The 26,521-nt window shown below is 40.5% G+C and overlaps 1 protein-coding gene and 1 non-coding gene across 2 annotated transcripts in view; one reads left to right on the top strand and one right to left on the bottom strand.

Annotated features, from left to right (window-relative positions):
- The window catches only part of LOC114898117 (myomegalin), a 28,681-nt gene extending 5,104 nt beyond the window's left edge, over nucleotides 1-23,577 (bottom strand). Inside the window, exons 1-6 of the mRNA XM_029227176.1 lie at nucleotides 23,361-23,577; nucleotides 15,345-15,434; nucleotides 15,008-15,158; nucleotides 3,780-4,012; nucleotides 2,400-2,451; nucleotides 1,370-1,557 (exon numbers count right to left, since the gene is read on the bottom strand). Coding sequence (XP_029083009.1) covers nucleotides 1,370-1,557; nucleotides 2,400-2,451; nucleotides 3,780-4,012; nucleotides 15,008-15,129 — 595 coding nt within the window. The 5' untranslated portion in view covers nucleotides 15,130-15,158; nucleotides 15,345-15,434; nucleotides 23,361-23,577. The remainder of the gene's footprint in view (nucleotides 1-1,369; nucleotides 1,558-2,399; nucleotides 2,452-3,779; nucleotides 4,013-15,007; nucleotides 15,159-15,344; nucleotides 15,435-23,360) is intronic.
- Nucleotides 23,578-24,634: 1,057 nt separating this feature from the next.
- TRNAK-UUU lies at nucleotides 24,635-24,706 on the top strand. The gene has a single exon. It is a non-coding gene; the product is annotated as a tRNA-Lys (tRNA).
- The last annotated feature ends 1,815 nt before the right edge of the window (nucleotides 24,707-26,521 follow it).

Raw genomic sequence — 26,521 nt, 5'->3', positions numbered from 1 at the left:
AACTCCCATAGGCCCTTGGATGATGTCACATACATATCAAGGGCACCCCATTCATTTATAAATTCATGGGTGGAAGTGCAATGTGTCTAGGGTCTTGTCTCCTTTGCAGAGGCTAGGCCTTTGTGTGGGGCATAGGGGCAGAAAGAGAGGAATGGGGAAAACCCTCGCTCCAGAAGCCTACAGAAAGAGGTGTGCAATGGAGTGACTCCCTCCCTGCTTGGTCCCTGAATGCTGAGGCTGCAGTTCAGTGGACAGTCTAAGCTTTAGGGTCAGGCAGGCTCACAGTGAACGTTACCCCAAGCTGGGCTGTCTTCAGTAAGTTCCCTTGCTTCACCAAGCCTCAGTGTCCTTAGCCGTGCTGTAAAATCAGAACACCAGCACCAACATAAGAGGACTGCTGTCCTGATTAAATGAAGCAACATATGTGTAGTGGTCAATAATACAAGCATGATAGGTGCTCAATAAAGGTGTACTTCCTGTCTTCCCTTGTCTGCTATACTCGTGAGGAAACATTACGCTGCTTTGCTTCTCAGGGTAAAATGAGAAACAGGAATAGTACCAGGTCAAAACCCATTATGGCTTATTCATGCCTAAAACAGACAGTTAAGGTAAAAACAAGAGAACAAAACAAAAAGCAGATATAGCCAGGGACTAAGGATGGTTTCCTGGTCCCTGGTTGTTCACACCAAAATCTGACTCATACAGTTGCCTAAAAATTCAAATGCTTTTCTCAGCAGGGAAAATAAAGAGAAGGCTTAGCAGGAGAAAATGAAGGTTTGATTTTAAACTTACTCTCCTCCTCCTATCCCTAGCAAGGCTGCCTAAGAGGCCTCCTTGGGGAATTCTGGAGAGGGGCATGCTGGTGATGGATTCAGCCAGTCCCAGTTACTGATGGTTTAGAGGATATTACAGCTGAATTATTAGAATGATGAGTGGGATCTGTAAATCCACAAATGATAAAGAATATTTAGTGGTGAATAGAAAATAGGAACTGTGGCTGTTTACCCAAGAGAGTCCAAAATCAGAGGCCCAATGTTAATGATATTTGCATCCATAGTCTGAAACATGACGTGACTGTGTTGCAGTGATGAGGAGCATCTGTCCCCTCCCGTTCCCAATTCATGACCCCTCCCCTCAAGTCCAATACCATGTACATGCCTGATGGGGTCTGGTGGCTGACAACGTCGGGGACTGGGAATGGAGAAAAGCTATCTGACACCCTTGGGGCCTGTGCTCAGCACCGAGCCCCAGACCTGTGCTCAACCAGGTGCATCACAGTGGATCTGCAGGGTCTGGCTGCCAAGATGCCTCCCCTTGGCCTAGACAAATAAGCGAGCACCCAGAAACTGGAGGCTCTCTGCATACTTACTGGCCACATCCACTGTAGGGCGCACTTCCTGCTCATCAAACAGCGGAGAGGTGCTGCTAGGGGAGCGATGGGCAGCGGACTGGGCATGGCTGCTGGAGCGGGTCTGGGGCCTAGTCTGGGGCCGGGCATCCTGCTTGATCTCTAGGACTTCTGTCATTTTACCCTTCTTCTGCAACTCCCTTAAGATACTAGGGGGTAAGAAAGACAGAAGGAAAAGTGAAAGTCACCCGAACACCACAGCTGTATTGACCTGGGGGCTCACAGGGGAGGCCCCAGGAGTCAAGGAGACTGTTCCTTTAGGGAAGAAACCAAACAATCCATTTCCATTTGGGGGTAGAGAGTTGGGAGGCAGGAGAGAATAACAGTGTCCAGTGCCTTGGCCACAAACATCCTGAGAAAGAGAGAAGACCCGTCAGGCTCTGTAACACTTAACGGTTCCTTCACAAGACACCCACAGGCCCGTAAGATTTCAACATACTCTGTGACATAATCCACTGAATAGTATTTAAAACTGCTTCCTGAGGCAATGTTGCCTTCTGGGCATCTTGTAGTTTCTAGACCTCCTTCCCTAAGTATAGTTATACACAGTATAAATCTATCTATGTCATATTTATAGTATAAATCTTTTTTCTTTCAAAGAAAATTTGTAGCCATTTAACACCTGCCAGCACTCGTTGGGTCACAGTTGAAGATATCAGGTATAATCTCACTCCAGTTTTTAAAGATCTAGGGGAAATCAGAGGTGATCCCTGGGAGTACAGGAGACTCCTAAGACTGGAGAGTTAGGCTAGAGCAGCTCTATATTACTAAATTAGTGAATTAATACGAGACTTGGAACCAAAAGAAAAATAAATTAAAAAAATAGGAAATGAGACCACGTTGTCACTCAGGATACATAATGGTGTAATGATATAATCAGCTGTTTGGTTTTTATGGAGGGTGAGCGCTCCTGCTCCTTTGATCTTCTGGCCTTCGCTCTGGATCCTTTACCAGATTATATCTTTCATAGCCCCTGAAAATTTGGACTTACCTGAGGTCCCGCAGCACCTGTTCTCTTTGATTCTTCTTACTTATACAGTCATCTGAAAAGCAAATTTAAAAAAAGGATCAGTCATAATTTAAACAGCTCTCATTTACCAAATACAAACACACATTGGGTTCTCTCTCTGGGATCAGAGACACAAAGCTGCTTGACTCTCAAGTCCAGGATACTCTGAATTTTCTCAGGAGACACTGGGTGGAGTCTTTAGAGAACTTGTCTGGCAGACTTTCCTGAACCCACCGTGAAGATCATCATCTCTACTCGCTCTGCCCTGAGTCAGAGTAAAAAGTTGAAAATGTCTCTTTTCCCACAGATCATGGGATACTTGTCCAGCTGGCCTCTGGACCACTCCAGGCAGAGCCTCCAAGTCCTGCCACAAGGCTGGTTCCCAGTCCCATGTCTGTGTGTCCCATCACAGCTTTCATGCAGAACCTACTCCTGCCTCTGTAGAGGTGACAGACATCCCTGTCCCACCTCTGCATCTGCCACCAGGAGCCTGCACAGTGGCCTCAAGCCTGCTCTCACTATGTGCCCTCAGGTCTCCAGGCAATATTCTATGTAAAAGGCTCCTGAAATAAATATTCCACAAAAGGTACTAATACACAGAGCGCCTAAATCATTCCCAAATCAGCAAGATTCTTCTATCATTCTTTTTTTTTTTTGCAGTACGCGGGCCTCTCACTGTCGTGGCCTTTCCCGTTGCGTGGCACAGGCTCCGGACGCGCAGGCTCAGCGGCCATGGCTCACGGGCCCAGCCGCTCCGCGGCATGTGGGAGCTTCCCGGACCGGGGCACGAACCCGTGTCCCCTGCATCAGCAGGCAGACTCTCAACCACTGCGCCACCAGGGAAGCCCTTTTATCATTCTTTTGAAGTACTCTGATTAATATTGTTTATTTGTCCTAAGAACAATCATGCAAACTTTAGGGGCTGGTATTATTTGACCTCATTTTTTAGGTGAGGAAACAGATATCAAAAGGAATATGAATATGTCCAGAACTAGTAATGATCATATACAGGCTAGAGCAAGTCTTTAGATTCCTAGTTTAGGGCTCTTTTCAAGACAACCAGCTGCCCCTACTACACCTCTCTTTCAATTAGTTTCAGATAAATGCTGTCCCCCCACTGATAGCTCCTGTCATAGCAGCCATATTCCATGAGAGATGGAGGAGCAGGTAATCATCATGGCATCCTCAACCCTGTGTGCCGCTCTGTTGCTCCTAACCAGCCAGTCCTTACTCTGGCCCCAAGATGGTGATTACAGAGCAGGACCCCAGACTGAAAAGTCACTCCTGGATGAGTGTGGGCCTGTGTGAGCGTAGGTCCTTGGGAGGGACTAAAGGCCCTCCTGAGGCCTGGGGCCAGATTACCTGTGTTGAACTTGCTGGCAAGGCTCTCTGCCAGCTGGCTGCCCTTGGCCAGCTGCTCACGGAAATGCTGCTCCATGTAGCAGTCAATCTTATTACTGCTGAGGAGCTCTTCAAAGGTCTTCACTGTGTTCTTGACATGCTGGATGAGAAGGGAAGAGACAGCCCTCCCAATCCTCATCTTTTCCCGCAGGTGGGTCAACTCTCGAGCCTGATCCTGGATCAAGGAATATTTCCTAAGGCGGGAAAGAAACAGTAAGGGTGGAAAGGGGTGACTGATAGATTATGGCACTTCAGCAGAAGGTGCTTTGAGAATTTCACCGAAAGAGCCTCCACGCTGAACTCTAGCACGTGTTTAGTGACCGGAATGTGGTAGAGAGAATGATGTGTAAAGAGAATGATGTGTTTCTCTGTGTAAAAGACCCCTGCTAAGATCATCTTTCCCCGTGCCCTATACTTCTGAAAATGGCTTTCTTCTCTAATTCTACTGTAAAATCTGCTCCCAGTCCCTCTCTTCAGCTTATACTCCATTTCAATACAGTAAACAAAGCTAGGTGTTAATTGAAAAGTTGAAAGGAAAATCATTATGTGAGAGAAGAGACCACTTGTCTAGGCAGCGGGATTCTTCTTTCACCAGAATGGACCTATCTGTGCCTTTTCCATAGACAGCCAAGGCTTGATTGGCAAGACATCCTCAAGCCCTTAATTTAATCACTATATACTATTGCTTCTGTATTCTCCAGTGTAACTGCTACAGTTTTGCCCATAGGGTTCAAAAGAATGATCTGAAAAATATGATCTCCAAAAAATGTTCTGAATTAATTTAGAATCCTATGATATCTTGGCCAATATAACTACTATTTGTTATATAGAAGAGTAGAAGAGAAGGTTTTAGTTTATCTTGTTCCTGAGGGAGGCAAAGAGGTTAGATGTATGAGCAGGAATCAGCAAGCCCAATGCACTCTGTCCTCCCACCGCAAACTTGAGAAGTCACTTTACTACTTTGTGCCTCAGTTTCTTTATCTGCAAAGTGAGAGTCATTTAGCTTCTTTGCCTTTTTAGAAATACGGTCAGGATTGAAATTTATTTTAAATGTTGGGATGAGTAGAGCAAAGCCTATAAAGGATTTAACTTATCAAAATGAAGACAGATTATCATTCATTTCTTTGGTAATGGTGAACTTATAAGACCAACTTGACATCCTCTGTGTTTCTACAGATGTGCCAGAGCAGAACCAACGGCTTCTGATTTCACCATTTTCTCTTGGAGACCCAGGCAGTGTTGTCTGTATTGTGCCAGCAGGAAGCACAGGTGCTATTTGTTTTCTGAGAAGCAAAAATCTGCCTGAGGCCCAGGGTCGCTGGTCTGGAACAGGCAATCCAGGTGTTGGAAGGAGCCTGAATGGGGATCAGGGCAGGTCAAGTAGCATAAAACCCCCTTTGAACCTTTTAACCCACCCTACACTTTATTCACATTTCTGTCCAACAATTCTCATGTCATTAAGCAGCTATACTGGTTACTAGGCTAAGAATTCTTTCAGTGCTGGGAGTTTTTTATTCATATTATGCACACAGGCAAACACAGAGGGGGCTCTCAGTAAACAGTTCTTCAATAATGGAAAAGAGAAGTGCTTGCAAACCTCCACTCATCTCTCCCTGTGTTCCTGTCCTAAGTGTCCTCTCAGGGAGCCTATGGATTCTCCATTGACGCAGAAAACCCTTTCCTTAAGAAGGAGCCTGCACTCACTTGTGCGGAGGTCTGTGAAATGGGATTGTCTTCAGAAATTCATCTCAATGGGTGACAGCTTCGTAGGAAGAGATGGCCTTGTCCTACACTCTTTTCATCTGGGCTTCCAAAACACCCAGAGGTTAGAACAGTTAGAGTGTTCTGTTGAAGCTATCTATTCGTATACTTTCCTTCCCCACCGGTTTGAGTTTCTCCATGGAAGAGACCAGATCTTATTTATTTTTTTATTTTTGGGCGGTACGCGGGCCTCTCGCTGCTGTGGTCTCTTCCGTTCCGGAGCACAGGCTCTGGACGTGCAGGCTTTAGACGCACAGGCTCACCGGCCACGGCTCACGGGCCCAGCCTCTCCGCGGCATGTGGGATCCTCCCGGACCAGGGCACGAACCCTCGTCCCCTGCATCGGCAGGCGACTCTCAACCACTGTGCCACCAGGGAAGCCCGAGACCAGATCTTATTGATTCCAGGTGCCTAACATGGTATCTAGCAAATGATACATTCAGTAAACATTTATGAGCTATTACGTATAAAAGCCTTTCTCAAATGTAATATAAGTACAGAAAAATACTATTATTACTGCTGCTTCAGATGCATTAAGGATTTAAGCACACTGCAAAATCTCAGAAATTCTACTTCAATATGCAGATGACTTACTTCTGTGTTCCTCATCTAGAGAGAACTCAGGAGTTAATTCAAAATATTTGTTACGACTGGCTTATAAAGGCCATAAGGCCTTGTGAGATACACTTCAGTTTTCACAAGGAAAGGTACATTACCTAGGTCATGATTTATCTCTAAAAGGACACTTTCTGTCTCCAGAAAGAATAAGTACCACCCAAAGTAACCCAACCTATGACTAAGAACTTAGAGGTTTCCTCAGACCTGCAGGATATTGACAAGCCAGGGTCCCTAACTTTTCCTTGTTAGCTACTCCACTCTATGTAGGAATTGACTAAAAATAACATTCAAGAACCTCTTCCTTGGGAAACAAAATATGAGAAAGGCTTTACTGAAACTAACGGGCTTTACAAAATCCTCCTGCATTGGGACCCGCCCCCCGGCCCCCAACCCGCCAACTACCCTAAACCTTTCATGCTATTTGTTTAGGAATGTAATAATCAGGCTTTGGAAGTTCTTATGCAAAAATCTGGAGGAAAAAAATAGACCCATAGCCTACAATTAGGTCCAGTGGCCCGGGCACACCCAAATTGTTTAAAGGCAGTAGCTGCAGCCTTTAAATTCCTTTGTGGGATCCTCCTGGAAACTTGTTCAGGGAAGTGAATTAAATTTACAGGTTCCTCATGTTGTAGAAAGTTTGCTAAACATTGAGCGTGCACACCATTTCTTAGCTAGTAGATTAGCATGAGACTCTACTTCTGCCTCCTAATCTGAGCATTCTTTGTGCTGCTCTTTAAACCCTGTTACCTTCCTACGCTTACCTGACAGAGAGAGACTCAATGGTGCTGAATTTGGCTCCCCAAATCTAACTCCTAGATGAGTTTTACAGAAAACCCTATTAGCCAACCCAGATTTAGTACTCTGTGTTGGTGGCTCCTATGCCACAAATTCTGAAGGGGAACGTCAAGCTGCATATACTGTAACTACTCAACACGAACTGTTAGAAAGAGGAGTCCCTTCCTCAGTTTAATTCAGCTCAACCTACAGAACTGTCTACCCTCACTTGAGCCTGTGAATTGGCAAAAGAAAAAACTGCAAATATCTACACTGATAGCAGGTATGCCTTCAGAGTGGTCCATGGCTTTGGTATGCTCTGGGAACAGAGAAGATTTTTAAGTCCAGTGATACACCTATAAAAATGGACCTCAGGTTGCTGACCTCCTCTCTGCACTATTATTGCCCTCACAAGTTGCTGTCATAAAAACTGAGGCTCATACCCACTGATCAGACCCTGAATACTAGGGAAATGTGATGGCTGACTTTCATGCTAAGGCTACTACTCAAGAAATTACTAAGGTACCAAAACTTTGTAATTTAAATGAACTCCATAAAATGGCACATAGCCATTTTTCCTGAATTTCCACAACCTACCGTCCACGGTAGAGCCAAATCAGATTACTTAAGACAATTTGTGTAATAGGCAAAAAATTGTATCTGATGCTGAAAGATACAAAAGTGTCATGAAGAAGGACGAATATGTAACATAAAAAAGAGGACTTTCAGAGGGCCCAAATGGCTGTCTGGTGCTTCCTGAATCTCTCAAACTACCACTCTTGCAAGCACTTTATGAGACTACCCACAATGGAATTGACAAAATGACTCAAATTATGAAAAAATGTTAGTGATATGGTTGTTCTAAATTAGCAAGACATGTTTATAATCAATGTTTAAACTGTCAATCATATAACATGGGTAAAACCATTAACGTAACTCCAAGGCCTGCTCCCCCACTATCTGGACCATTTGAATATTTATGATTAAACTTTTTCAATTGTCTCCTTTAGGGGCTATCAATATGTACCTGTAATGGTGTGTCTAGAGGAATAGAAGCTTTCCCATGTTGGAAAGCTGATGCCAACATTGTAGTCAAGAAATTATTAGAAAATGTTTTTCCATTGTGGGGAATCCCAAATGAAATTTCAAATATTAGAGGGACTCACTTCACTAGACAGGTTTTAAAACAACTAACCAAGGTTATTCAAACATTATGGCATTATCATTGTCCCTATCAGCCTCAGTCTTTAGGGAAGTTGAATGTACCAATGGCATTCTAAAATTTAAATTGGCAACACTGACTGAAAACACAGGAATACCTTGGCCTAAAGTGCTACCCTCAGCCCTCATGACAATGAGGTCAACACCTTTTGGGAAACATAAATTAACACCCTTGTGAAATCACCACTGGACAACCCATGCCTTTGATAAGAGAACCCCATGCACATCCTGCCCTTGTAAATTCTAATATGACCCAATACTGTAGGGCACTAATACAATATTCAAAAGCTTACAGTCAACAGGTCAAGGAGACTTTCAGAGATCCTTGGTCTGATGAGGACTTTGTATCCCTTACACTGGAACCTGGAGACTAGGTATTCTGGAAGAGATATCAGTGAAAAACTCCACTTGAACCTTGATGGAAAGGGGCCTACCAGGTTTTTCAAAATTTCTCACACAGCAGTTAAATTACAGGATATTGAAACTTGGATCCATGTCTCTCAACTGAAGAGATGCCTCCCCACACCACCACCAGACTCTTGAACTTGTCAACCTTCAGCTGACTTAAAATGAAAGATTTCCAGGAAAAAAAAAATCTTCGCTCAAAGCAGATGACAACATCAGGTAGACAGCTTACACCCAAGATCACAGAACATGATTCTGCTGGATTCCCCATTCTCTTCTAGGACTTATTTTTATAACAATTATTGTGATATTGCTATTTTACAAACACAAAACATTCAAACTCATTTTCCTTTTTCTGTTAGGGATTTTCTCTACCCACTAAGGTCTACCATTCAATGCATACCCTCCTTTACTAATCAAAATGATTGTTATGTTATTATTATTTAAGTGTAGCCACTTAAATGCTCAGGGAGACTCTCAGTTAATATTAGAACCAGGTTTTACACATACCTGGATGACAGGAAAAATGGCCTTACAGAAAGATTTAGTATCCATCCTTTGGCCATTCAGCTAATACTGATGGCCAATTAATCTGCCATTGAGAGGAAGCTTCAGAAGCCAAAGGATGGCCTGTAATCACTGTAAACTTCATTGCTGGCAATCTGTCCCTATGCATAGAAAACCTTAATGGTACTGGACTTGATTTAGGACATGTTCTGGACTCACTCTTTAATTGCACCCTTTGGTTTGACTCAGATGATGGAGGTTGAACTCCTATATATAATGACACAGATTTTAAAATAGATAATGACAATGAAATCTTTGATTATAGTATTAAGAAAATTACTGAAGTTAAACTCAACCTAATCTGCAAAACAAGAAAAAATTACATTGGGCTGCATCTCGTAAGTGCCTTTGAAAATCATAAACAAAACTTAAGCTGTTCCCCCAAATTGGCATGAGGTGGCCAGTTTTAACCAAACCTCTATCATTAGGAAAACTCTAATGCTATAACAAATCATTGTAAATAATCAACAGTCTCTGCATTCTTACTATATAAGCTATCTTATAACAATATACTTCTGAGCCTCATTCTAACTGTCCGTTTAAGAGTTCCCAGTTCATGAACTGTTTTTATGTGCACAATAAACTCTTACTAATTACTATTTTTAGTGATCCAATAGTTTCAATGTTGTCATTTCTGGATTTTTTACACTCAGTTCCCTCTAACTTTCTCATTCACACCAACTTTGGCTACCCATTCCCATCCCACCACCATCATCTCCATCCTTCTTCTTGTTATTCTCTTTTTCCAACTAAGAAGATGCGTCTTCTCCTATCTGCTCTTTCAGCTCTATCTCAGGATATAATATTAGCATAGTGCTCCTTGTAAGAAACACACACACGACACACAGATATACATCAGGGGCCAAGGCCCAGTCTTGGCTGCATTTACTAAGATAACAGACCCTTTAACATCCTAGTCCATCAAGAGGTATAAAATACTAGTTCAGGAAGGGACTTCATCTTATTTTACAGATGAAGACATTGAGGCTCACAAAGAATAAGAAAGATATTTGACATATGTCAAAAATATCTCAATAAAGCTGAGGGGGGATATATCTGAACCCCCATAATTGGTTGGTGGAAGAGCCATCATTAAAAATTTTGGCTTCAAACTCTCAACCTAGTATCTTTATCAGTACCATGCATCCTCTTTTCTGACTTTCAGGGGTCACTGAGATATAAATGAAGCTAATTCTACTTTTAAAACAAGGCTCTTTTCTGAAACACATTTATTATTCTGGATTCTATAGGTCTATTATTTACTCTCAGCCAGTTTCCAAATAATAAATAGCACTTATCACAATAACAATTAAAATGTATCTAGGTAATTTTTTTGCATAAAACCTGTTTTTTTGAAAAAATCAATAAGCCTCTGGCCAGGCTAACTAAGAAAGAGAGAAGACACAAATCACTAATAACAGAAATGAAAGAGAGGACATCATTATAGATCCCATGGACATTAAAAGGATAACAAAGGAATACTATGAATAACTCTAATCCCACAAATTTGATAACCTAGAGGAAATGGGCCAATTTCTTGAAAAACACAATCTGCCAAAACTCATACAAGAAAAAACAGACAATCTGAATAGAACTATATCTATTGAAGACATTGATTCAATAATTAATAACCTTCCAAAACAGAAAGCACCAGGCCCAGAAGGGTTCACTAGTGAATTCTACCAAATATTTAGGGAAAAAATTATACCAATTCTCCATAGTCTCTTCCAGAAGATAGAAGCAGAGGAGATACTTTCTAACTCATTCTATGAAGCTAACATTACCCTAATATCAAAACCAGACAAAGGCATTATAAGAAAAAAACTACAAACCAATATCTTTCATGAACATATGTGCAAAAATTCTCAGCAAAATATTAGCAAATTGAAGTCAACAATGTATAAAAAGAATTATACAACACACCAAGTGAGATTTATTCCAGGCATGCAAAGCTGGCTCCAACATTTGAAAATCACCTGATGTAATTCATCACATCAATAGGCTAATGAAGAAAAATCACATGATCTTATCAATAGATGCAAAATAAAGCATCTGACAAAATCCAACACCTTCATGATTAAAAAAAAAACTCCCAGCAAAATAGGAATAAAAAGAAACTTTCTCAACTTGATAAAGAGTATCTACAAAAAACATATAACTAACATTACACTTAGTAGTAAGAAACCAGAAGCTTTTCCACTCAGATCAGAAACAAGGTAAGGTTATCCCCTCTCACCACTCCTTTGCAACATTGTATTGGAATTCCTAGCTAATGCAATAAGATAGGGAAAAGAAATAAAAGGTTTACAGAATGGAAAGGAAGAAATACAACTGTCTTTGTTTGCAATGACATTATTGTCTATGTAGAAAATCTGAAAGGATCAACCAAAAAACTCTTGGAACTAATAAGTGATTACAGTAAGGTTGCAGAATACAAGGTTAATATACAAAAGTCAGCTTCTTTCCTATATACCAGCAACGTACAAGTGGAAACTGAAACAATACCATTTGCATTAGCACCCCCCAAAATGACATATTTAGGTATAAATCTAACAAAATGTGTACAAGACCCATGTGAGGAAAACTACAAAACTCTGAGGAAGGAAATCAAAGAAGAACTAAATAACTGAAGAGATATTTCATATTCATGGATAGGAAAATGCAATATTGTCAAGATGTCAGTTCTTCCCAACTTCATTTAAAGACCCAAGGCAATCATAGTCAAAATCCCAAGCAAGTTATTTTGTAGATATTGGCAAACTGATTCTAAGGTTTACATGGAGAGGCGAAAGAACCAGAAGAGTCAACATAATATTGAAGGAGAAGAACAAAGTCAGAGGACAGACACTACCAACCTTAAGACTTACTATATACCTATAGTAATCAAGAAAGTGTGGTAGTGGTGAAAGAATAGACAAATCAACAGAACAAAATGGAGAGCCCAGAAACAGACCCACAAAAATATAGTTGGCTGATCTATGACAAAGGAGTAAAGGCAATATAATTGAGAAAAGATAGTCTTTTCAACAAATTGTGCCGAACAATTGGACATCCACATGCAAAGAAAATGAACCTAGATACAGACCTTATACCCTTCACAAAAATTAACTCAAAATAGATCATAGACCTAAATGTAAAACACAAAACTATGAAACTCCTAGAAGATAATGCAACAGAAAATCTAGATGATCTTGAGTTTGGTAATGACTCCTTTTTTTTTTTTTTTACTTTTTATTTATTTATTTTAACATCTTTATTGGGGTATAATGGCTTTACAATGGTGTGTTAGTTTCTGCTGCTGGTGATGACTCTTTAGATATAATACCAAGTTTTAAAATTTAAAACTTCTTCTTTGCAAAAGACATGGTCAAGAGAGTAAGAAGACAAATCACAGACATGGAGAAAATATTTGAAAAAGACATATGATAAAGGACTGTTATCCAAAATACACAAAGAACTCTCAAAACTCAACAATAAGAAAACATACAATTCAATTAAATAATGGGCAAAAGACGTGAACAGACACCAAAGAAGATATACAGAGGGCACATAAGCATATAAAAATGCTCAATATCAATGTCACCGTGGAACTGCCAATTAAAACAACAATAAGATACTACTAGAATGGCAACCATCTAGAACACTCACAACACTAAATGCTGGTGAGGATGTGGAGCAATAGATGCTCTCATTCATTGCTGGTGGGAATGCAAAATGCTATAGCTACTTTTGAAGACAGTTTCTTACAAAATTAAACATATTCCTACCATATGATCCAGCAACCACACTCCTCACTATTTACCCAAATGAGCTGAAAACTTATGTCCACATAAAAATCTGCACACAATGTTTATAGCAGCTTTATTCATAATTGCCAAAACTTGGAAGCAACGAAGATGTTCTTCAGTAGATGAACAGATAAATAAACTGTGGTACATCCAGAAAATGAAATAGTTTTCAGTTCTTAAAAGAAACGAACAATCAACCTATTAAAAGACATGGAGGAATCTTAAATGCATATTACTAAGTAAAAGAAGACAGTTTGAGAAAGCTAGATAGTGTATGACTGCAACTATATGACATTCTAGAAAAGGCAAAACTATGGTGACAGTAAAAAGGTCAGTGGTTGCCAGGGATTAAAAGGGAGGGAAGGATGAATAGGTGGAGCAGAGTATTTTTAGGGCAGTGAATAGTCATTCTATATGATACTGTAATGGTAGATGCATGTCATCATACTTTTGTCAAAACCTATAGAATGTACAATACCAAGAATGAACCCTAATGTAAACTACTGACTTTGGGTGATAATGATGTTCATCAATTGCAACAAATACCAACAAATATATGACACTGGTGCAGGATGTTGACACTGGGGGAAGAGGCTATGCATGTGCGGGGCAAGGGATAGGTATATGGGAACTCTTTGTACTTTCCATGAATTTTGCTCTGAACTTAAAACTGCTCTAAAAATAAAGTCTATTTTTTAAAAAGAATGATCACAAGAATATAAATTTTTTCAATGTGTTTGACAAAGTGAGTGTAGGCTTTGTGAATTGAGGGCCCAGGATTCTGATATTATTTCTGCTGAAGGCTACTGTGCAACTGTGATCAAGCAACCATATCTTTGGGCCTGAGTGTTCTCAGTTCTAAAATAACTCTCAGGTTATTTTAGCTCTAACATTATTCTCTGGGTCAGTGAAATTTAAGTGGTACATATTGACAGTGACCCAATGGAGTATGAAGCAAAATCTAACCACCTCCAAAGCTGCACTTCAACCACTAAGCAAGTTAGTGATGATTTAGTATTTCAGTAACTGGTGCTCACAGGTAACTGTATAACAGATTATCCCCATATTAATTGAATGCTTTCCAAAAGTTATAGGCAAACAGCCATTAAAGACAGACTGACAAATCTAGCCAACAGGCCATTATTTGGCAATTTTGTAAGCTTATTTGTAAAATTGAGCTGATCACACTGTAGTGTATACAGAAGTAGAAATATAAGATTGTACACATGAAATTTATATAATGTTATAAACCGATGTTACCTCAATAAAAAATAAATTTAAAATGTTGAGTTTATCCAAATTGCCATTCTAGAAACCAGGGTCATCTGCTTCCAAGAGAATGGGGTGGAGATGGAGGAGCCTCTGTATAAGTCTACCTCCTCAGGCACTGATGTGGGTCAGCTTTCACCATCAAAACATCTCAGGTAACAGGAGATTCGTATGTGTTCCCATCAATGAAGAAAAGAGACACTACTCAAGTGACTGGAAGAGTTCCATGAAATCTCAAGCACCCATGAGATCATATATTTGGTGAATACATGCATTATTAGTTAGAATAAAACCAAATTACTCTGAATAATATAAAGTAATTAATAATAAGAACACAGGGACTTCCCTGGTGGTCCAGTGGTTAAGACTTTGCTTTCTAATGCAGGGGGTACAGGTCTGATCCCTGGTCAGGGAGCTAAGATCCCACATGCCTCATGGCCAAAAAATCAAAACAAAAAACAGAAGCAATATTGTAACAAATTCAATAAAGACTTTTTAAAAAGATGGTCCACATGAAAAAATCTTAAAAAAAATCAAACACAACTTGGTTCCACGTTGTGGACCTTTTTTTTTTTTTTTTTTTTTTTTTGTGTGTGTGTGTGTACCTTTTTTAAAAAATAAAATAAAATAAAAATACTATAGACTTTTCTTTAAAGAATTTCCAGGAAGGTCTTAAGAGAAAGCACTACAGTTAAGGTACAAAGCCTGAATACAGACCCTGAAAGCTGCTACGATAGCAATGACTTAATTCTGACAGAAGAAGTCTCTGAACAAAGAGTCTCTTACCCACTGTGGGACACAGAGGAGAATCCTGCTTTCTCAGCCTGAGTCTTCTGCTCATTCACTCCCCTCTCAGCAGGTCCCTTCTTCTCTAAGGGTTGATGCATCACAGTCTTCAGTTGGAGCATTTTCTCACAAAGAACCCTCTTACTGCCTCCTTTAAAAGGAAAGATAGAAAAGAAATGCATCTGGGTCTCCACAATGGCTAGACATTCCTCCAAAGCTACCTAGAGGAATCAAAACAAAATAATAGTTTAAAGAGGCTGGATTACTATGAAGGGTCCCCTAGGAGCATAAAAATCACAAGAGCAGAACCTACAAGAAAGTAAACAATGACGCCTACAATGTGCCCCCTTGAATAGTTCTTTATCAGCCATGAAGACCCTGGTGATCCACTGGGTTGAAGGAAAGATGCAGCAAGTAGGGGGAGACGCTGCTTGCTATGAAGAGGAAGAGGAGGGTCCAGAGAAGTTTTAGAACTAAAAACAAGCAAACAACGAAGTAAACAAATGAAAATAAATGGGCTTTAAACTGGGCTAAAGGATGAGTATTTTTGAGTCTTACAGTTGAGATAAAGTTCCCTGGGAGTGTCCCTTCAGAAATCAGAAAGCCTTTTTATCATCCCTAAGTTTTGACAGTCATGTAGGCAGAAACAAAATTTGAGATGTCAGAATTCAAATCTCAGTAACTGGGACTCAACAATAGCACCATGGGAAGGACTCAGAGTGTCTGGTCTCAAGTTGTAATCCTAGAATTGGAATGTGGAGGTAGCTACAGAACCTGAGGAAGCCCTGCTTTCTGATGGCCCGCCATACTCAACACAAGGCTACCTGTTTCTCCCTGGATGTCCCTATCAGTAAAGACCACCTCTCTTACCAGCCAGTTTTAGTATCTGTGTATTCTTTTGCTCATACTACCAACCAATCAATTTCTAAAGAAAAATCTAAGCATATTTTCCTTGTTCAATCTTGTTGCATAGAAAACATCAAACAAATAATATTTTCTCAACACCTTTTATTTTCTTGAAGATAGTTTCAGTAAAAACAACTCTTGTGGCTTTTCCTAAATGAATTTTTTAAGGCTTCTAGTGATTCTCACCATTTCTCTTTGGGAACTCTCCAGATTTTGCTCCTTATATTCTTTTTTTTTTTTTTTTTTTTGCGGTACGCGGGCCTCTCACTGTTGTGGCCTCCCCCGTTGCAGAGCACAGGCTCAACGACCATGGCCCACTGGCCCAGCCGCTCCGCGGCACGTGCGATCTTCCCGGACCGGGTCACGAACCCGTGTCCCCTGCATTGGCAGGCGGACTCCCAACCACTGCTCCACCAGGGAAGCCCCTTATATTCTTTTAAGAGCAGAGTGATCAAAAACTGGAGTATATGTTCGAAGTATGACTAATAAATTTAGCATAATGATTTTTCATTAATCATAATCTTTTCATTCCATAATAATTAATATATCCCAATGCAATGTTGGATTTCTTTCCCTTGAAGTAGGGAAACATGTAGGGGTTTCATTTAACAAGAAGTCAATTTTAACTTTCTGAACTCCCACCCTCGCCCAGCTTTGCTACTTAACAGATGATTGTTTTTGCATCTACAATTTACTTCCCACTTTGTCAAAGCCCTTAAAATATTTTATCTCCTTTAATATGATGAATGGATACTTAATGTTGGTGCCGATTTAAAAAATCTAACAGATTTATTTATTCTTTCACTTGGGTCTTGATAGAGTTGCCTGGGCTGCCAAAAAGCCATTGGAAATGGCCCTTGACAGAGCCCAGTAAGACCTAGGCCATGGAATGGAGGGAATGGATGGCAAGTGCAAACAATAGTTTTTAGTGACAGCAGCTGACACTATAAAGAGAGTCACAGGCACAACAGGAGTGAGAGGGATTACCTTGTTTCTTAATGCAGTTGAGTTGAGTGCTCCAGGCACTCAACTCAACTGCATTCAGTCTCAGTGGGTGGTGGGTCAGTGGGTGGGCATGGGGAAAGGGTCAGGGCCAAAAGGGAAACTTCAGGAGGAGGAAAAGAAGAAGGGGAGGCATGGTCAAGGACAACAAGACCTCCCAGGAGGCTTGTGCAGAGACCCAGGCCAGATCCTGAGAGAAGAGAACTGTTTTTATTCTGTATCAGAATGGGGAGGGAGAAATGGAGAGAGAGGACCTGAAAGAGAGAAATGTGCGAGAACCTGTAGTTGTTTAAAACAAAGTTGGAAAACATTGTGGATGTTTTCACAACAAAAATATTAAAGGACAGGGAGTGGTCAAGATGCTCAAGGAACTCGGGAGAAGAACTGAAGAACACAGTGAGAAGTTTAACAAAGAGTTAGAAAATATAAAGAAGAACCAAATAGAGCTGAAGGATAACTGAAATAAAAGTACACTAGAAGGAATCAACAGCAGATTAGATGATACAGGGGAATAGAATAGCAAACTGAAAGACAGAGCAGTGGAAAACACTCAAGCTGAAGAGAAAAAGGAAAAACAAATTTTAAAAAATGAGGACAGTTTAAGAGACTTCTGAGACAATATCAAGCATACTAACATTCGCATTATACGGGTCCCAGAAGGAGAAGACAGAGAGAAAGGGACAGAGAACATACTTGAAAACATAATAGCTGAAGACTTCCCTAACCTGGGAGAGGAAACAGACATTCAGGTCCAGGAAGAACAGAGAGTCCCAAACAGGATCAACCCAAAGAGGATCACACTAAGACACATTATTAAAATGGCAAAGATAAAGAGAGAATATTAAAAACAGCAAGGGAAAAACAAGTTACATATAAGGCAACTTCCATAAGGCTATCAGCTGACTTTTCAGCAGAAACTCTGCATGCCAGAAGGGAGTCGCATGATATATTTAAAGTGATGAATGGGAAAAACGTAAAGACTCTACCCCACAAGGCTCTCATTCAGATTTGAAGGAGAGAGCAAAAGTTTTACAGACAAGCAAAAGTTAAAAGAGTTCAGCACTATGAAACCAGTTTTACCAGAAATGTTAAAGGAACTTCTTTAAGCAGAAAAGAAAAGGCCACAACTAGAAATATAAAAATTATGAAAGGAAAAATCTCATTGGTAAAGGCAAATATACAATAAAGGTAGTAGATCAACTACTTATAAAGCCTAGTAGGAAGGTTAAAAGACAAATGTAGTAAAATCATCTATAGCCACAATAAGTAGTTAATGGAAACACAGAAAGGTGTAAAATATGATGTCAAAAACAGTAATCATAGGAGGAGGGGAGTAAAAACGCAGGGTTGTTAAAATGCGTCTGAACTTAAGAGATCAGCAACTTAAAATAATCATACATAGATACAGATATAAAGATTACTATATATGAACCTCTGGTAATCACAAACCAAAAATCTATAATAGATACACACACACAGTTATTATTCTTATTACTTTTTTGCGGTACACGGGCCTCTCACTGTTGTGGCCTCTCCCGTTGCGGAGCACAGGCTCCGGACGCGCAGGCTCAGCGGCCATGGCTCACGGGCCCACTTCCTGGATCGGAGTACGAACCCGCGTCCCCTGCCTTTGCAGGCGGACTCTCAACCACTGTGCCACCAGGGAAGCCTCACACTGTTATTTTTAAATGGGTATTTGATACATGTAAAAGAAATAAATTCAGTTAGAATCTATTTTAGCACTGTAAACTGAATTGGTTTAAAAGCAATATCACCCAAAGCTCAATGAGTATCCACAGTGTCCAGGTTTTGGTCTTTAATACCATTGCCCACAAAATGAAGCAGACTTCTTAAAGAAATGACTACTTCCAGGAATGGTGCAGGGGAATTACAAGGTGAGCATGGGAAAGCTTGGACCAGAAAGCAATGTTCGTTAACAAACTATTAGGATCTTTTCAGAAACACATAGCCAGCTTTAAGGAATTCCCAGTGGCATAAGTTGTGATAATTTGAGCATGAAAAGGAATTGTGATTTTTGTGCAGGGGTCAGTAAACTATGGCCTACTGGCCAAATCTGGCTCATAGCCTGTTTTTGTAAATTTTTTTTTTTTTGGAACAGAGCCAGGCCTATTCACATATGTATTATGTATGGCTGCTTTTGTGTTACAATGGCAGAGTTGAGCAGTTGTAACAGAGACCATATGGCCTGCAAAGCCTAAAATATTTACTATCTGGTACTTTTCAGAAAAGAGTTTGCTGACCACAGTCTAGTGGATTAAAAAACAGAATATTGGAGTCCATAAATGATAATCAAAGAGATGAAGTCATTTGCATGTTGAAGTACTTAGGTTCAATGATCATGATGTCTGTAAATTCCTCAAAATGGTTCAACAAGAACATATAATTAAGTAGATGTAAACTATCTGATTTCTATCTTCATAGATTAGTGTTGACTGTTTTGAAATTCACATAAATAAATATACTCTTTGTGTGTGTCTGGCTTTTTTTTTCATGCAACATAATGTTTTTGATGCATCTGTGTTTTTGAGTGTATTATTTTGGTGTTATTCATGAAGGTTATTCCTGTGTGTGTCCATATCACTGTTGATGGATAATTGAGCTATTTCTAGTTTTGGCTATTGTGAACAAAGCTGCTATGAATATGCTTGTATAATTCCTTTCTGTAGACATGTGCATTCACTTTTCTTCAATATATACTTTGTAGTAGAATTGCTCAGTCACAGGGTAGGTGTACGTTATTAGAAACTGCCAAAACAGTTTTCCAGAATGACTGTGCGATTTTACCTTCTCAACAGCAGCAAGATATAAGTTATTCCACATTCTTGTCAGCATTTGCTGTTCTCTGTCCTTGAAGTTTTACTTATTCTTATGGGTGCATAAAGGTATCTCATTGTAGTTTTAATTTGTGTTTCCCTAATAAGTAATTATATTGCACATCTCTTAGGTCTTTTGCCCATTTAGAAATTCTCTTTTGTGAAGAAAGTCTATTCCAGTATTTTGCTCATTTTTATATGGCTTGGCTTTTGTTATTATTTCTATGAGTTCTCTATACATTCAATACTAGAGTCATTTTCAGTTAAGAATATTGCAAATATCTTCTCCTAGTCTGTGGCTTGCCTTTTTACTTTATGGTGATTTTGGATGAGCAAAGGTTTTTAATTTTGATGAAATCTAGTTTCTTTATTTTTTCTTTTATTATTAAGGCATCTTACTCTAAGACATCTCTCCTATCCCCAGATTGTGAATATATTTTCCTACATTTTCTTCTAGAAGCTTTAATGTTTCAGCTTTCAGCTTTTACATATATGATTCATCTCCTGACCTCAGCACAATACTTAATCACTATAGAATCCATAGCTTGCTTGCAGACCACCAACCCAGACTCCCCCAAATTTTTACAACCTTTGATGTAAACACATTCACAATAGTTTCCTGCTCTGCTCTTCGATAACCACAGATCCTTGTACTTCCATCTCTCACTCTTTCTTTGGCCCTCTCTTTCCTTCTCTCTCCCCTTCTTATCCCTACAGCTGAGAAAACCAGAAAAACCTAAAACTGAGAAGAAAGACCTGGTCAATCTGTGCTCAGGAGCACAGGTTCTGGTTTGTAAAACTGATTCAGCCCTTGTGTGGCCTTGGACAAGTAACTTAAACTTTATGTGCTTCAATTCTTTCTTCTGTAAAATGGGCCTAATAGGAGTAGTCTACTTCATTCTGCCATTGTTAGCTGTGCCTAAATTTAGTAACTACTCAATCAATAATGTTATACTTAGTAGAATCATCGTTTTCATTGTCATTATCCTCTGCATTATTTTTGAAAAACACTGTGCTGATATTTTGCACCTTAGTTTTATGTCTTCGAGAAGTTATTGTAAATGGAATAATGGAATATGAATGCTGTTGTGTTCTGCATAATGGCTCTGAGTTTTATTCATATTGTTGAGTATATCAAAAGTTTATTACTTTTTATTGCTGAGTAGTATTCCATTGCATGGATATACCACAATTTGTTTACCAGTGTCCTGATAATGGACATTTGGGTTGCTTCAAGTTTTGGCTATTGTGAATAAAAATGCTATGAACATTCTCGCTACAATTTTTTTTGTATGGACATGTGTTTTTTTTTTGTTTTTTTTTGCGGTACGCGGGCCTCTCACCATTGTGGCCTCTCCCGTCGCGGAGCACAGGCTCCAGACGTGCAGGCTCAGCGGCCACGGCTCACGGGCCTAGCTGCTCCGTGGCATGTGGGATCTTCCCAGACCAGGGCACGAACCCATGTCCCCTGCATCGGCAGGCGGACTCTCAACCACTGCGCCACCAGGGAAGCCCCTGGACATGTGTTTTTATTTCTCTTAGAAGAATATCTAGGTGAAGTGTTTCTGGGAACAAAAGGATATTTATGTAAATTTATGTTTAAATGTATAAGAAACTGTCAAACCAAAGTGGTTATAACATTTTACAGTCCCACTAAAAATGTATGAGAATTCTGGTTTGTCCACATCTTCACCAAGATTTGATGTTTTCAGACATTATAATTTTAGCCATGCTACTGAGTGGAGTGGTATCTCAAGGTAGTTTTAATATCTATTTCCCTGACAGCTAATGATATTGAACACTTTTTATGCGCTTACTGGCCACTAATATATCTTCCTCTTTGAAGTGTGTTTAAGCTTTTGCCTGTTTTAAAAAATGGGTGTTTCCGTTTTTAATCTGAACTGTAGTAGTTCATTATATATTCTGGAGACATAGTCTTTGTCAGATATCTTTTGTAACTATTTTCTTCCAATCTGTGACTTGACTTTTCACTTACTTAATGGTATATTTTCATGAGAAGACTTTTTAATGTTGTTAAAGCCTAATGTATCATTGTATTTTTTACTTCTTTCTGTGTCATATTTAGAAAATCTTTGCTTACTACCAGGTCACAAGGATATTCTCATGTATTTTCTTATAAAACGCTATAGCTTTAGTTTGTATGGTTTGATTTATGATCCAACTCAGATTAGCTTTTGTGTATATTGTGAGGTAGGGATTGTAGGTTTTTTCACTACATAGATATCCAGTTGTTCCAGCACTATTTATTGAAATGATATTCCTTTCCCCATTGAATAGCTCTAGTGTCTTTTTAAAAAAAATAATTTGACCATATAAGGTGGGTCTGTTTCAGGTGTCTCAATTCAGTTCCATTTATCTATACATGTATCCTTTTGCCACTCCCATACTATCTTGTTTGTAGTAATAAACAGCTTGATAGTAAATCTTAAAGTCTTCCAGGTTTGACTTTTTCACACAGCTCAATAAATTTTGAAATGTGTATATACTAAAGTAGCCACCATGCACATCAAAATATGCTGTCACTTAATCCCTCTCATTTAATTGCAGGATACGTGCCTTCACATATTATGGCTGACCTGTTAGCCAAAGATCCTCTATTGCAGCCTCCAGAGAAAAATCTCCAGTTACCTTCAGAGCTGATTGAGAGACAAAATATCTGCAACATTCAACAATGAATCTAGATTTTTTTGAAAAAAAACTTCATTTTCCTTACACCCATGAATACAATTGTTTGATTTGCAATTTTCTATTCTTTGTAGGGACAGTCCCCTACAAAGGGGTAGGTAGGGGTAGGTAGCGTAGGTAGGAAGGCCTACCCTAATTTACTAGGCTGATTGTTGAGTGTGGGGTTGCAAATTAAAGGCTGAAGTAGAATTTACTTTTATTGTATAGAAAAGATGATGGGGAGTTGCTGAGGAAAGGCTTAGGGAAGAGTAAGCTGGAACTAGAAAGTTGATATTAGTATCTTGCAGTGATTGTCAGATTTCGTAGAAAAAGGGGTTAGATGCTACCTATCCAAAGGCGGAAAAAATGTTGGTGGAAAAAAACAATATTTAAAGGCGTTTTATTAGGCCTTGTCATTTATATACCATCTTTCCTTTTCGCTTTTGTAAAATTGGCATAAAGCTGGCCTCGTGTGTTTGTTATATGACTTCTGGAATGTGTATTTCCATTGAAAACTATTAAAATTAAAATATTCATTGTGAACGTCCTAGATTAGTGGTCCCAACCTAAGGGACAAACCTACCTGGCTGAAGTGCCATTCCTGGGTCTGTGTCATTAACAGTAGTTGCTTTCCCTAGTGTATTGGTTTTCGTATTTCCCCCACACCTGAAAGTCGTAGTTCATACCAGCCATAAACCGTTTCCTTTGCTAAAAGATTTTAAAGTACTCTTACCCCAAGTAAGTGCATTTTAAAAATTGACCTATCTGTTGCATCCTTGGAATCCATCAAAAGCCAAGGGAGAGACGTTCAAGTGCTACAAGTTCAAGTGCTGCCCATCTGGGGAGGCAAAGGGGCTGCTTACTCGCTGGCCGCCTGGCCACGGTTGTCTGCTTTGGCTCCAACTGCTCACGGGAACTCGACTCACCTTCACCACGCCGGGAGGACCGGGTCGCTGCGGACGCCGACTTCATCTTCAGGGTGCGTTTAGATGAGGAATTCGCATGGGATTTCTTCTTTTCCCTTAATCTGTTTTCACCTCGCCCTCTGTCTCTTCAAGACCGTTTTTGGATCCTGACTGGACAGGACTTAAAGGAGAGGCTTCCCGTCTCCTACAGGTCTCTTGCTGCCCGGACGTTACTGCCCGCGAGGGAGAACGAGAGGAGCCGGGAGGGCAGCGGATGCCCGAGAACCACAAAGTCGCCGCGTGCGCCCGCGCGCACCGCGTCCCTGCGTCTCGCGGGCCGCGGGCAAATTGAATCAACACCGCCGGAAGCTTCTCCGCCGGCGCCACGCGAGTTGTGGGGCTCCCGACCCAGCGAGAGGGGCCCCGCTGAGGCGGCCCGGCCCTGCCCCCGGCCCCCGAGGACAGGTCCGGAAGAGGCCGATTTGGACCGGGGGAGCCAAGAAAAGTCTCAAGCGCGGCCCTGCCCCACGCTCCCGAGGTTAAAGGTCTCAAACCCTGAAGTCTTAGCGAACCGAGCGTCGCGAGTTGAATCGATTTCCACGCCTTTATCAGGAGAGTCGAGGGCCCAAATCAGACCAAGAAGAAGACTGTGTGGATCAAAGTGCGCAATTAGTCAGAAAGGAAAAACTATTTCTTAACTGATTAGGTTGTGGATTGTGAAAGACCGGCATCAAGTTTTTTGGCGTGAGCACACGAAGGATGGAGTTGCCCTCAAGTAAGGTAAGAAAACTGCAGGTGCAGCAGGTTGTATGGGGAAGATTCGGCATCCAGTTCAGGGCCTTGGAGCCTGATTTGAAAGCGTTTTCCATCCAAGCCGTCTCCGTTGCTACATCCGCCTGAGTACATTTGGACGATGGAGATGCCGGGTCACGGTGCGCGGCCCCTTCTCTCCCCGCGCACATTCCCTCCCGCCTCCACTGGGCCCCTAGCACGCTCCCCGGTCACCGGTGACCTTCTCTCCACACTCAGCCACCTCACAAAGACGCGTCACCAGGCCATTTCTGAGGTGCTGCTAGGATGAGGCAACTTGCTCGGGATTTGCAGACCCGGCTGGCCTCGCGCGCGCTCGGAGCGTCACCTGCGGGCTCCTTTTTTGGACGAAGCAGGGAGGGAACGACCTTAGGAAAGGATTTCTGGAACGACGGGTGACCCTTCTGGAAGGCTCAAGGCCTTCCAGAGCAAAGGGAAAAGGTCACTGTAGTCAGAAGTAAGGAGAAGAGCTAGCAGTTTGCAGTTCCCCGGTGGTCTAGTGGTTAGGATGCAGGGTTTTTACTGCTGTGGCCTGGGTTCGATTCCCGGTCAGGGAGGGAGGTTGTGCTTCTTACTAGGTTTGGCATTTTCTAACCGCTATCATTCGTTTTTTCCACGACTGGAGGAGACATGGGGTTAACTGTTTACCGAGAATACATTCCAGAAAGTGGAACAGGTAGGTGAAATGTAGTATGAATTTAAAACTCTCATATGCGGGCACCACCAAAGTATAAATCCAATTACATGCCCCAAATTGTACGAGGCAATTTTCTCCCCACATTTAAAACCAACACTAGAAATTATCAATCTTTAGATATGATTTTGAACTTTATTTACCATCAGTCTCTTCACAGTCAATTTCCCCATAGTCATTTAAGTCCGCAGGAGACAAACTAAAAGAACTGCCTAGTATTTCAGCAAACTTGAATTTAAGACTCTTTCTCTGTTCACTTCTGTTTTGGTGTTCACCCTTCCAGGTAAGATAAGTCGCAATAAAAAACATAAGCCTGGGCTTCCCTGGTGGCGCAGTGGTTGAGAGTCCGCCTGCTGATGCAGGGGACACAGGTTCGTGCCCCGGTCCGGGAAGGTGCCACATTCCGTGGAGCGGCTGGGCCCATGAGCCATGGCCGCTGAGCCTGCGCGTCCGGAGCCTGCGCGTCCGGACCCTGTGCTCCGCAACGGGAGAGGCCACAGCAGTGAGAGGCCCGTGTACCGCAAAAAAAAAAAAAAAATGTAAGCCTGGCTTTTTTGCTTGCAGCGGTCTCACTGGTTCTAAATTTTGTGGATATGGAGTTGTAACTTGGAGTTTGTAGCTTGGATAGTTTCACGGGTATACTTTACCTTTAGGAACTTCACAAACGTGGTACATCGGAGGATCCCTAGATCCATTTTTGGAAGTGTTGGCAGAAATAAACACCAGAAATAAAAGTAACAGCTCCTGAAGACCAAAGACTGGTTGGAACCACAGCAGACTTTTGTTGTTGTTGTTGAAGTGTAGTTGATTTACAATGTGGTGTTAGTTTCTGGTGTACAGCAAAGTGATTCAGTTATACATATATATACCTATTCTTTTTCATGTTCTTTTCCATTATGGTTTAGTATAGGATATTGAATATAGTTCCCTGTGCTATACAGTAGGACCTTACTGTTTATCTGTTTTATATATAGTAGTTTATATCCACAGCAGACTTTTTAAAACCAGAGAGGAGTTGCTTTCATAATTTAATTTTCATTTTGATGGCCAATTTATCTATTTTGATGAGGACATTAGTGGAGGGAAATTTCTTTATTGGGTCATTAATTTTTCTATATTGTTATTTATCTAAAGGAAACAATAAAAAAATTGTACTATAATGGTGATAATAACAATAAAATTTAATAATAAGATTTCACAGCTTACATTATTCACATTGATGTAGCTGGCTTATGCTGTCATGTATTGCCCACTGTATAACATTACCTGATGAGTATATTCAAATATGTAGTAATACCTACTATTTTGTATATATTTTACATATAGATAGATAGACAGATAATGCAATTATTTATAATTCAAGAAGGGAAATATAATGGGAAGGTGTTGGTAACCTCTTAGGTAGTGTAGCCCTGAAATTAACTGATTTTATGCCATGTTCTCACATACTTTAGAAGGCTATGCTATACTATTAAAATGACATTCCTTGGCCAGCTTTGTTGCCCATTTCCTGACCCAGCATTAAACACAGGAGGAGTGACAATGGGAAGAAAATGGCCTTTTGATGGACTTACCTAATATCTCTCTCTTATTATTACTTAGAATGACATCAGAAAATCAAGGGAAATATTTATGTAGAAAAGGGACATTCTCTGCTCTTCCTCTTCCCCAACCCTTA

This window comes from Monodon monoceros, unplaced genomic scaffold (genome assembly GCF_005190385.1).
Source record: "Monodon monoceros isolate NGI ecotype Baffin Bay Population unplaced genomic scaffold, NGI_Narwhal_1 Super_Scaffold_18, whole genome shotgun sequence".
Lineage (NCBI taxonomy): Eukaryota > Metazoa > Chordata > Mammalia > Artiodactyla > Monodontidae > Monodon > Monodon monoceros.
This window is presented reverse-complemented; position numbering and strand designations above follow the sequence as displayed.